This window comes from Bufo bufo, chromosome 5, assembly GCF_905171765.1.
Source record: "Bufo bufo chromosome 5, aBufBuf1.1, whole genome shotgun sequence".
Classification (NCBI taxonomy): domain Eukaryota; kingdom Metazoa; phylum Chordata; class Amphibia; order Anura; family Bufonidae; genus Bufo; species Bufo bufo.
The window spans coordinates 204,929,976-204,943,480 of record NC_053393.1 but is presented as its reverse complement, the minus strand read 5'-3'; the positions used below and the strand labels follow the sequence as shown (position 1 = coordinate 204,943,480).

Sequence of the window (13,505 nt, the reverse complement as noted above, 5' to 3'; positions counted from 1 at the left end):
CAGGACCGTCTCCTAAAGAGGATTCAGCTGCGGGATTGGAGTGCCACCAGTGCAGAGCTTGCTCAGGAATGGCAGCAGGCAGGTGTGAGCGCATCTGCACGCACAGTTAGGCGAAGACTTTTGGAAGATGGACTGGTGTCAAGAAGGGCAGCAAAGAAGCCACTTCTCTCCAAAAACAACATCAGGGACAGACTGATCTTCTGCAGAAAGTATGGTGAATGGACTGCTGAGGACTGGGGCAAAGTCATATTCTCCGATGAAGCCTCTTTCCGATTGTTTGGGGCATTCGGAAAAAGGCTTGTCCGGAGAAGAAAAGGTGAGCACTACCATCAGTCCTGTGTCATGCTAACAGTAAAGCATCTTGAGACCATTCATGTGTGGGGTTGCTTCTCATCCAAGGGAGTGGGCTCACTCACAATTTTGCCCAAAAACACAGCCATGAATAAAGAATGGTACCAAAACACCCTCCAACAGCAACTTCTTCCAACAATCCAACAACAGTTTGGTGAAGAACAATGCAATGGGTTGCTATCAGTCAGGAATTGGCCCAGAAGTTGATTGAGAGCATGCCCAGTCGAATTGTAGAGGTCCTGAAAAAGAAGGGCCAACACTGCAAATACTGACTCTTTGCATAAATGTCATGTAATTGTCGATAAAAGCCTTTGAAACGTATGAAGTGCGTGTAATTATATTTCACTACATCACAGAAACAACTGAAACAAAGATCTAAAAGCAGTTTAGCAGCAAACTTTGTGAAAACTAATATTTTTGTCATTCTCAAAACTTTTGGCCACGACTGTATATATACAAAACCATATACTGTATCTAATGCTCTGCAATATTCCTATTAACAATTCAAAAATATTCTTATAAAGTTACAGACAATATGTTACAGACAACATTCACGATTCCAGTCTTCACATGAAGCATAACTGTCAATGACTGGGAATTACAGCTAAATGTGCTCTGATCATCAGCACTGAGTTGGGATCCTGTCCTGACAGTAAACCATATCTGGGCTTAGTCTGAAGCACAACTATGCAAGCAGATACTGATTTTATGAAGAGGAAGTTGCAGAAGACAATATAATCACAGAAAGCGAAATGACAAGTATGTAATGTCCACAGCACATTGCTGGGAAACCTTTCCTGTGTCAGCCGGGGTAGGAGCTGAGATCAGCAGGATTCAGCTGATGGCAGGAAGCAGTGCTGGACATGCTTGCTGAAGCAGGCCGTGCATTAGAGTATTAAGATGAAGCATATGCCTGCGACCACGGCACGCCAACACTACAGGATGCATAATCATACAGATACACCATTATTGAGAATATCTGCAAAGTGACATTATAACAAGGTCTATGAAGCAACTGTTTAGCAGCATGGCCAAGATGGTCAATAATCCCGGGTGGTAACATCATAATTAATGACCGTCACCATGCATGGATATACCATATGTGCAACCAGCAGCTACTTACTGTCTGGATTTCACAGGTCACAGATACTTGTGGACTGTTCAAGGAGTGTGCTCCAGGAGCGCAAGGCGTCCATTCGCTGTTCTTTTAGCCTCTAGCCACATGTTTTAGACTGCCACTTCCAGCACTCTGTATTCTGCTATAGGGATACTGACAGAAGACTTAAGGTGGTTATCCTGGAAAAGATAATGGTAACCTATGCTCGGGATAGGTCATCATTATCACATTGGTTGAGGTCCAAGTCCTGGCACTATCACAGAGCAGCAGTTTCAGGGAGCAGCTATGCGCTGCGAACTCCTGGCAGCTTTCCAAGCACAGTGCCGTATATTGTATAGTGGCTGTACATGGTATTGCAGCTCAGCCCTAGGACCTTTCATGGGTCCAGACATTATGAAATAACTAGCACGTTATGTAGGGCATAGCGCAGAGATGTAAGATCGCTTACTAGTTTGTCTGGGGCCCGCTCCATTTGCCCGCTGTGCCTCCTGTTAACCTTTTCCCGCCTGGTATGCTAATGAATAGCAGCGCTAGAGGGAGGAGGAGGCTGCCCTGTTTCTCAATAAGCATCTCCTTCTCCTTCTGTCACAGCCAGGGAGAAAAAAAAAAAGCTCACCTTCTCCCTGGCCGTGACACTCTCCGCTGCGACAGCTAACAGTCAGGGAGAAGGAGACGCTCATTGAGAAACAGGGCAGTCTCCTCCTCCCTGTACCAATGCTATTCATTAGCATACCAGGCGGGAAAAGTGAACAGGGGGGCACAGCGGGCAAATGGCACCCAGACAAACTAGTAAGTGATCTTACACCCCTGCACTATGCCCTACATAACCTGCTAGTTATTTCATAATGTCTGGACCCGTGAAGGATCCTCTCTGAATGAGACTGAGATGCAACTAGGCCGTGACCGATATCACTAGCCTAGGAAGAGGCTGCTGCGCCCATGGAGCACCCAGCCACTTTTAACAGCTGATCGTCGGGTGTCCCGGGTGTCGGAACCTACAGATCGTATTTTGATCACCTATCTTTCCCAGATAAGCCCTTTAAGGAAAACGCTAGGTTTTAGATTCAATTTTAGGGGTACCCTGGTTTGGCTATTCTTTAAAGGGTCCTCAGAGATTAGATGATCACAGGTGGTCCCACTGGCCAGACCCCGAAGATAAGAGGATATCCCCCAGCGAATCCTTATCGGTACACAGAGAAGGCGTAGAGGAAATAAGTCAATGGACTGTCTGTGTAATACACAGACGAGCCGGGTCCTCCAGAGGAGAAGATCTCTGTAGAATGATGTATAGGGAATTACCCAGCAAAAAAACTATTATATCCACAAGCAGTAATATGGAATATGGTTAAGGGACTGTCAAATACCATTTCGGCCTGTATTGGCTCATTATAAAGATTTTGGGGGTTTCTGGCTGTGAAGACCCCACCTATCTTACACGGTTGAGGAAAGTGATAGCAGACATCCAGCACTGCATTATGAACTAGTAGACACACATTTCTCTATATTACAGGTACAGAAGTGGAAGGAACAGGGGCACTGACATCCAGCCCTGACTAGCTTTAATGAATAGGATCTCTACCAAACCATATTTTTATAAAACAGCGATCACTGTAAGTTATGGCATATCTCCAGCATATGGCTATGTTCTGCAACATTCTGATTGGTGGATCTCTGAGACCGGCGCTGATACCAGAAATAAAAGTTCTGATTGGCAGCTCTCCTGCTGCACCCTCTTCATTCTGAGGGTATGTCTCCGCAATACGCCATCTCTGCCTACAGTCTCTGTCAATAGCTGTGTCCATACACACTGATAGTCAGCACTGACTTGACACTGTCAGAGTGTTTAGGGACACAACCAGCTGCCAAATTAGGCCCCTTTCAGACAAGCGAGTTCCACGCTCCGGACTTGCAGCGTGAGTATGCAGCAGTTTCCGTCCTGAACTCCCAGCACTGACCGGGTCGCATAACCCTTACAGTTCTGGAATGTATTGTACAACACTGACAGCATTATGTCAATGTTATACAATACATTCCAGAACTCTAAGGACTCTTTCACACGAGCGGATGCCGTGCCGGTAATCCGCTGCGTGAAAGACAGCCAAACCCCGCTCCGGACAGCAGAGACACGGAGCATTAACATGATGGATAATGCTCTTTGCCTCTCTGTGATCTTTTTACTACAAAATCACGGTGGCAACTTTATCTCCCTGTGTGATTTTGTAGTAAAAAGGTCACAGAGAGGCACAGAGCACTATCCATCATGTTAATGCTCCGTGTCTCTGCTGTCCAGAGCGGGGTTTGGCTGTCTTTCACGCAGCGGATTCCACGCAAGGGATCCGTTTGTGTGAAAGAGCCCGAAGGGTTACATAGCATCATACATCTACCGGTATATAATGCTATGTGACCCAGTCAGTGCTGGGAGGTCAGGATGTGAGCTGCGGCATACTCACACTACTGCCAGCCCGGAGCGTGGAACTCGCTCGTCTCAAAGGGGCCTTATCCATACAAATCCTGGAGGAATAGCAGAGGAATGGAACAATGTAGCCCTCTAAGAAGAGATGTGGAAGAAGGCATTTACTAAAACAGACATGACAGCAGAGATGACAGATTCTCATTTAAAGGGAGGGGGAGGAGCCTTGGCAGGAAAACGATCTTTTCTGTCTTCACATTACAGGCAATTTGTAACCTGGCTCATTGACATTATACCAAAAGTATGTCCTTACAGCACTTAATGCCTTCTTTCCATTTGTGTTTTTTTTCCCTTGCAGCTTGCTTTATATCTTCAGAAAATACATAGAAAAGCTCGGCTTCTCACCCCTTCTTTGTCTTCAGTTTGGTTGCAATACTGCACATATAAGTAAATTGGGAAAGACTGGTTTCTACAGAAGTGTTACCTGACAGCCCAAATGAAAAGTCTTTGGTTGTCATGCTGTGCATCTCTAGCAACCAGACAGGTCTCCTAGGATCATCTGAGAGCTGGATTGGTACCATGCATTCTCTATGGAAAGACAGTTTCACACAGGCGTGTTCGGTCCTGAAAATATGGCACGTTACAGTCAGATCAGGTCATCTGAGCCGCCGTCAGTCTTGGAAATCCAGCCGTCACCTGAATTTCTGGGAAATGTGGCCATCACAGAGACTGTATTTCCCGCACAGCACACACTTATGTGAAACTGGCCTTGATCTAAGTGGAGTACCCCTGTAAGAATAGGCCATTAAAGGGGTTCTCTCACTTCAGCAAATGGCATTTATCATGTAGAGAAAGTTAAAGAGGACCTTTCACCGCTCCTGACATTACTGTTTTAATAGCTACATTAATCGCCTATGTAATAACAATTCTGGAACATCTATTCTTATGGCTCTATGTTGTGCCATTCCTTTATTATTTCTACTAGAAGTTATGAATGAATTGCCAGCAGTCTGCAGTAAGGGTACAGAGGGGGGTTACCAGTTGGAGATGTGTCCCTGCACAATCTGACTCTATCCAGTCAGTCCTGCCATTGTCAGTCTCTGCAGGTACACACCTAACTGGTTACCACCCCTGTGTACCCTTACTGCAGACTGCTAGCAAGTCATTCATAACTTCTAGTAGAAATAATAAAGGAATGGCACAACATAGAGCCATAAGAATAGATGCTCCAGAATTGTTATTACATGGGGAATGCATGAAGCTATTAAACAGGCATGTCAGGAGTAGTGAAAGGTCCTCTTTAATACAAGACACTTACTAATGTATTGTAATTGTCCACGTTGCCTCCTTTGCAGGCTGGATATATTTTCCATCACATTATACGCAGTTCGTGTCCTGGGGTTACGACCACCCTGCAATCCATCTGTGGTGGTAGTGCTTGCACACTATAGGAAAAGGGGCCGCCTTTCTCCGGACCGTGGGAGCCTACATAGGCATGCATGCACAGCAGCTCCCATCCCGTCCACCTCGTATCTGCTCTGCAGCAGTGGCCGTAACTCCTGGAAACGAGCAGTGTATAATGTGATGGAAAATATATCCAGCCTGCAAAGGAGGCAATATGGACTATCACAATAAATGAGTAATTGCCATGTATTAAAGGGGTTGTCCGCTTTTTTACATTGATGATCTATCCTCAGGATACGTCCCCAATATCAGATCGGCAGAGGTCCAAATCCCGACACCCTCACCGATTAGCTGTTTGAAGAGAAAGCAGCGTTCGTACGATCGCTGCCTTCTTTTCACTGTTTAGCTGCTCACCATAGCAACTGCGGTGGCGAGCAGTATAATTACCACTCCTACCGTCCCTATTCACTTCAATGAGACAGCTCTGTACTATTCACTTGAATAGGAAGAAGCCGTCCCATTAAAGTGAATGGGGACGGCGGGAGTTGTAATTATACCTCCTTATCGCTGCGGCGAGGACGTAAACAGTGCGAAGACAACACTCGTACGAACGCTGCTTTCTCTTCAAACAGCTGATCGACGAGGGTGCCGGGAGTCGGACCCTCGTTAATCTGATATTGATGACCATAATGATGGGACATCGATATATAAAAAAGCAGACAACCCCTTTAACTGTGTCTACATGACAAATGTCATTTGCTGAAGTGAGGCAACCCCTTTAAGTAGTCTAGAAAGCCACATGGAAGACAAGACATAATGGGTCATTTTTCCCTACTGTGCCGCACGAGGACCCCGAATAACCCCCCACTATGCACAGGATCACTGTACAGGCATAACCTACCTGCAGGTACGTCAGCCATAGACACTACATTATTACCAGTTCTTTCTATTTCTGACATTTGGTCTAACAGTCCCCATAACAGTAAGAGCTGGCTACTGGCACATATTGGGGGCAGTAGTCAGGCTACAGAGGCAGTGATGCACCATCCCCATCAGCATACAGCGGCGGCCTGTCACGTGACTACAGCTGGCTATACAGTATGTATATACCTGCACATACAGTGGTGAGCGGCACGTTACCAGCAGACTGCGCGATGTCCCCGGGACTCAGTCCCGCCCCTTCCCGGCTCTAGGGGCGCGCAGTCCCTCCTCCTTCTTCTCTCACTGCGCGGTAAATGTCTCTCCTGGAATGGCAGCTCTTTCCTCCTCCCTTGCTTCTATTACTGCTCCGTTTTCTCTACCTGACTCAAAGACTGGCACTGGACGCCGCCATGTTTACTCCCCTCCCCGGTGCTCCAGTCCACAGCCCAGTGGTAGCACCGCGCATGCGCAGTCAGCGCACTCCGTTTCCCCCTCCACTCCCTGGTACCTGTCAGGCGACTGTCAGCTGACTGACTGTGCCTGACGTGTATGACAGCAGGAAGTCCTTGCCTTCTCAGCGCGACCATTTTTAGTATGGGCAAATGTACTCATTCTGTGTGAGGCAATGCCCACCCAGTGCGGTGCCACTGGCAATATACGTAACAGTAGATATTTTCAAACGTCGAATTTAAAAAAAGAAAATGGTGAGATTTTGTCCCAGAATTAAGAATTCAGAACTGAGATGATGGTAGTGGGAAATGAAAAGTGGACAATTCATTCCTGGTGACACAAACAGTTGAAAACCGACCAAAAGGAGTGGGTCAAATATATTACAAATAACACTAGTGGTACTAAAATAGTCAAACAATAACATCATTTTATTAGAAAATCACAGAAAGACGCGAAGCGTGCGTTGGGGAGTGGACCGGTGGTGTTGCTGTACGGTATACTATAACTGTGTGGTCAGTATTTTCTATGTGCTGGTTATAACTCGATTTACCCTACTGCCTCAGTTAGCCATCTGTGGTGTGTATTATCACTCCCATCTTGGTATCTGTTGTACAAACAATGCATTTAGGTAAATTATGCAAATTTTGAGCCATAGTGTGTAGGTATAACATACCTTCTTTTTTGATGACCAATCAGGAAGTTTTTTGCACGTGCACTTTATTTATATATACCGGCAGTTCACCATCGGTCCCCTTGGTTTTTAAAATGTATTGTGACCTGTATTAAAGAGGACCTTTCACCGATTGTTACCCTATGAACTAACTATACAGACATGGGGATCTCACTGCACTTACTATTATCCCTGGGCGCCGCTCCGTTCTCCTGCTATGCCCTCCGGTATCTCCGTTCACTAAGTTATGGTAGGTGGAGTCTGCCCTTGTTCTTCTGTAGCGCTGGCCAATCGCATTGCAGAGCTCACAACCTGGGAGAAAATAACCTCCCAGGCTGTGAGCTCTGCGCTGCGATTGGCCAGCGCTAGAGCAGAACAAGGGCAGACTCCGCCTACCATAACTTAGGGAGTGGAATCTCCGCCTACAATAACTTAGTGAGCGGAGATACCGGAGGGCATAGCGGGAGAACGGAGCGGCGCCCAGGGATAATAGTAAGTGCAGTGAGATCCCCGGGTGCCGCTCCACATGTCTGTATAGTTAGTTCATAGGGTAATAATCGGTGAAAGGTCCTCTTTAAATGTCCTTGTGTGACTTGTGTCTTTCTGTGATTTTCTAATAAAATGATGTTATTGTTTGACTATTTTAGTACCACTAGTGTTATTTGTAATATATTTGACCCACTCCTTTTAGTCGGTTTTCATGCTTTAGGCCTCGTTCACACTTCAGTGTTTGGTCAGTGATTTCCATCAGTGATTTGTGAGCCAAAACCAGGTGCAACTCTAAACACAGAACAGGAGCAGATTTTTCCCTTCTACCTCATGTCTGTGGAGGCTCCACTTCTGGTTTTGGCTCACAAATCACTAATGGAAATCACTGACCAAACACTGAAGTGTGAACGAGGCCTGAATCAGTGGTGGGCCCTGAATTTTGTTTGGGCTTTATATAGGTTCCTTATCATTATCTGTGTTACAGATTTGCCCTACGTAATGGATCTACTCGCTAAAGAGACAGACTGGCTGGCGCAGGTCACAAGGATTTTCAGGGAGGAGAACATTCCTAATTCCAATTCCATGCAACCAGATATATCAGAGACACAGAAACTCCTAAAGAATCTGTACCGCAATAGAACAAAAACGTGGTGGAATAAGGCTGCGTTGAAACAGTACCTCACCAGAGATCTGGCTCCGAGGGGCCTTCGGGTCCAGGTATGTCCTTCTTTCCCATTAGAAGATGAGGTTTTGAAACAGAGATGGGAGGAGGCCTGCAAATTATGTTCACGGACATTCATTGAACTACTGATTGGATATGAGAAGAAGCAATTGGATGATATTGAGAAATCAATTACACCGCTATAGGATAAACTGCGGGCAATAGGAAACCCGGATGTGACGACACGGTTCGAACAGGATTTGAATAATGATCAAACACGCTGGGATAAGGAAATCCAAGAGATGAAGGCGAAGAAATTTCAGCGCGACATCTCCGACTATCAAAACGAACGTGTATTTCGTTGGCATTATAAACGCAACACTGATCGATCCGCTTCGGGTTCGGTTACGTCTGCACGGAGTAATTATTCCCAACATGCACAGGGACTGGCCCCAGCTGCTCTTACCACGGCTGCATCCAAAACACCTATTAAAACGGAAATATAACAACTTGGAGGACTCTAGGAGTGGGGAGTTGAAGGTAATTAACCTTTTTAAACATCCAACTTTCTGGCTCCCAGCTGGAGGTCCTGTCTTTGGGACTCTCCTTTAGTCCTGTGTCCCTGTATGACAACTTTACGGCAATTAAGGATACCTTTCTTTTTGCTAGGAAACTTGTCTACAGGAAACACTTCTCTAAATCATGTTCTGATGATATTTTTACAGCCCCGGAGGAATTGGAGGCGCTTCGAATACTAGAGAACCTGTTGATGGAACAGGAGATGGGTGAGTCAAAATTTCCATTATTTACCCGCAGTCGGTCAGTCACGTTTCCACCCTTGTCACTTAGTCCGGCAATTGAGACATTTGTCAAAATGGTGGTGAAGGAATTATTTTCTCTTCCCACAAAACGTCCATATGACAATTTGAGTCATCCTCAAAGATTAGCCTTAAAACAATTGCGGGCTATGAAAAATGTGGTATTTAAACCGGCTGACAAGGGTGGAAACGTGGTAGTATGGCCTGTTGAGATGTATGAGGCGGAGGCCAATCGTCAGTTGCGTGACACTGATTGCTACAGGAGACTTACATCCAATCCTACTAACAACTACCAGATGCAAATACAGGCTATTTTGACGGCAGCAGTGGAGTCAGCGACTATTAACCACTTCAGGACCGCCGTACGCAGGATTGCGTCCTGGCGGCGGCCCTGTTATTCCGCCTGGACGCATATACGCGTCCTCTCGCGAGACGCGAGATTCCGGACAAAGCCGGCCCGCACATGCGCATCGCGGACCGACAAAAGTTAAAGGACAATTTCGTCATCAACCTGCCAGCCAATGATCGTCGCTGGCAGGTTGATGATTTAAAAAAAATCGAATCAGAAGCCATCTAACACATTATATTTATAAATATAATGTGTTAAATGGCTTCTCTGCTCCTCTGCTGGTCCTTTTCGTCGGTTGGCTCCAGCAGAGGAGCACACATCACAGTGAGTACACCCAACACTACACTTAGCCCCCAGATCACGCTCCATCACCCCAATTAACCCCTTGATCACCCCTTGATCGCCCCTGTCAATCACCTAGTGAAAGGGAAAAAAGTGATCAGTGTAAACTGTCACTTTTTTTTTTCCACTGGTATTGACTGATAGTTTTAAGATAGTTTAGGCCCCTTGGTTAGGTAGTTAGCGATCGTTTAGCGCCCAGCCCACCGCACTGCAGTCACTGATTCGCTGATTAGCGTATCGCTAATCAGCATTTGTACTGTTATAGTATCTGTAAGTGATCAGAACTGATCACAGTCAGATCTATAATAGTATTAGTGTCACCTTAGTTCGCCATCATAAATCAGTTTTGATATTTTTTATCAATCGCAGCAGCCTCTGGTACTTTGCTAGCCTCCCATTTGTAAGACAGGCTTGCTTTTTTTCTTGGGTAGTCTCAGGGAATACCCCCTAAATTTAGTTGACCAAATGGCAAACAAGGGGTATTCTTCTGAAGAGGCCTACAGGCTTCTGACCCAGTCGGATGAGGAATGGGAACCCTCATCTGACGAATCCAGCGGGTCAGAATATGAACCTGTAGAAAGCAGTGGCAGTCTGACCCAAAGTTCGGACGAGGAGGTTGAGGTCCCTGATAGCACCAGGCGTACCCGGCCCCGTGTTGCTACACCACAGGTTGCGCAGGATCCGCTTCAAGGGCAGCAGAGTGGGGCTGGCGCTGTCGGATTACGTGGTGAGGCATACACCAGCAGCGCAGCCCATCCTGGACCTAGTACCAGCACTGCCGTACAACATGGTGAAGTGGCGAGCACCAGAAGGGCAGTTGAAGCTCGTACGGTGGCACGTGCATTAGTTGCCCCGTCGCAGCCACCGCACAGACAGGCCCGTAGAGCCCCTAGAGTCCCTGAGGTGCTGGCAAACCCTGATTGGCAGCCCCCAACTTTAGCCGCACCAATAGTTCCCCCTTTCACCGCCCAGTCTGGAGTTCGGGTTGAGACAGCTCAGATCGGTTCGGCGCTTGGGTTTTTTGAGCTGTTCTTGACTGCGGAGCTTTTGGACTTAGTTGTGGCAGAAACAAACCAATATGCCACTGAATTTATAGCCGCCAACCCGGGAAGCTTTTATGCCCAGTCTTTCCGGTGGAAACCCGTCCAAGTTTCCGAATTTAAAATTTTTCTGGGCCTTCTCCTCAACATGGGCTTAACCAAAAAGCATGAATTGCGGTCATATTGGTCCACGAACCCAATTCATCACATGCCCATGTTCTCTGCTGCTATGTCTAGGACACGATTTGAGACCATCCTGCGTTTCCTGCACTTTAGCGACAACAGCACCTCTCGTCCCAGAGGCCACCCAGCTTTTGACCGGTTCCACAAAATTCGGCCCCTCATAGACCACTTCAACACCAAATTTGCAGATTTGTATACCCCTGAGCAAAACATCTGCATAGACGAGTCCCTTATACATTTTACCGGGCGCCTTGGCTTCAAACAATACATCCCAAGCAAGCGCGCCCGGTATGGGGTCAAATTGTATAAGCTCTGTGAAAGGGCCACAGGCTATACCCACAAATTTCGGATCTATGAGGGTAAAGATCAGACCCTGGAGCCGGTCGGTTGCCCTGACTACCTGGGGAGCAGTGGGAAGACAGTCTGGGACTTGGTGTCACCCTTATTTGGCAAGGGGTACCATCTTTATGTGGACAATTTCTACACAAGTGTGCCTCTCTTCAGGCATTTGTTCCTAGAACAGATTGGCTGCTGTGGCACCGCGCGACCTAGTCGCCGGGGCTTCCCCCAATGGCTCGTTACCACCCGTCTTGCAAGGGGGGAGAGGGCTGCCTTGTGTAACCAAGAACTGCTCGCGGTGAAATGGAGAGACAAGCGTGACGTTTACATGCTCTGCTCCATTCACACAGACACGACAATCCAAATTGAACAAGCAACCAGTGTCATTGAAAAGCCCTTCTGTGTCCACGACTATAATTTGCTCATGGGAGGGGTGGACTTCAATGACCAGATGTTGGCTCCTTATCTACTTTCCCGCAGGACCAGACGCTGGTATAAGAAGGTGTCTGTATATTTGATTCAATTGGCTGCATATAATAGTTTTGTTCTCTACAGTAAGGCTGGGAGAACAGGATCCTTCCTCAAATTTCAGGAAGAGATCATCGAGAACCTCCTGTATCCAGGAGGTTCCGTGGCCCCATCCACCAGTGTAGTGAGCCGTCTACACGAGCGACATTTCCCCAGTGTCGTTGCTGGTACCTCAAACCGACCGCCACCCCGAAAAAAATGTTGTGTCTGTAGCAGGAGTGGAATAAGGCGTGACACACGCTATTTCTGTCCTGACTGCCCTGACCACCCTGCCCTATGCTTTGGGGAGTGTTTCCGGAAGTACCACACACAGGTACACTTAGCATAGGGATTGCGTTTCACAGGACAGGCACACAGGGCTATTAGGGCCCTTTCACTCACAGCTGCTGCAAACCTCTCCTTTCACCTGGGACAAAGTGCATAATGTACTTCGCCACATCTTTGGGCGATTTGCGCTTTGCACATTGTCCCATGGGGAAGGAGAGGTTTGTCCTATAAAGGTAAAAAAAATAAAAAAATCACCGGTAAGCAAAAAAGTTAACGTTCTGTTCAAAAAGTTAAATAAAGTTTATATGTTCCGTTCAAATGTTATTATAAAGTTAATAAATTTATTGCGTTGCGGCCTGGTTTTTTCTTTTTTGTTTTTTTTAACCTTCTAGGTGGACCAACCGATCAACCAGCTGCAGCACTGATGTGCATTCTGACAGAAGCATTGCGCTGCTGTCAGATTACACAAAAGTCAGTGTATGCGGCGCTGCAAGACGAGATTTCTCCTCTGCAGTAAAAGATACGTTTGCCGAGGCTTATGGGCTGAGGGGGAGGTGGTGTTGATATATTTTGGCAAACACTTTGTATATAAAAAAAAATATATAAAATCCCGGCAATGATTTATTCATCCACATCGATTGATGTGAATAGAGAAATCGGGTTTGCCAGGGCATACGGGCTAAGTGGGTTTGGATGTTGGGCGGAGCTCCTATGTCCTGGCAGACGCCTTTCCCCTCCTTTTTTTTTTTTGGCAGAGATTCTTTCATCCACATGCGAATGAATAAATCTGTGCCGTTCATTTTTTCTTTCAGCCCAGAGGCTGAACGAAAAAAAATAATATCATTACCCGTATGCTCAATATAAGGAGAATAGCAGAAACTCCTAATGCTGGCCATACATGTAATGATTGCGGAGACCCTCAAATGCCAGGGCAGTACAAACACCCCACAAATGACCCCATTTTGCAAAGAAGACACCCCAAGGTATTCGCTGAGGGGCATATTGAGTCCATGAAAGATTTTAATTTTTGTCCCAAGTTAGCAGAAAGGGAGACTTTGTGAGAAAAAATAAAAATAAAAAATTTCCGCTAACTTGTGCAAAAAAAATAAAAAATCTTCTATGAACTCGCCATGCCCCTCATGGAATCCCTTGGGGTGTCTTTCCAA

The 13,505-nt window shown here is 46.4% G+C and overlaps 1 protein-coding gene across 1 annotated transcript in view; it reads right to left on the bottom strand.

Annotated features, from left to right (window-relative positions):
* The window catches only part of DNAJC13 (DnaJ heat shock protein family (Hsp40) member C13), a 242,223-nt gene extending 235,568 nt beyond the window's left edge, over positions 1 to 6,655 (bottom strand). The window contains exon 1 of the mRNA XM_040433922.1: positions 6,393 to 6,655. Within this exon, the coding sequence (XP_040289856.1) occupies positions 6,393 to 6,400 (8 nt within the window). The 5' untranslated portion in view covers positions 6,401 to 6,655. The remainder of the gene's footprint in view (positions 1 to 6,392) is intronic.
* Positions 6,656 to 13,505: the final 6,850 nt, after the last annotated feature.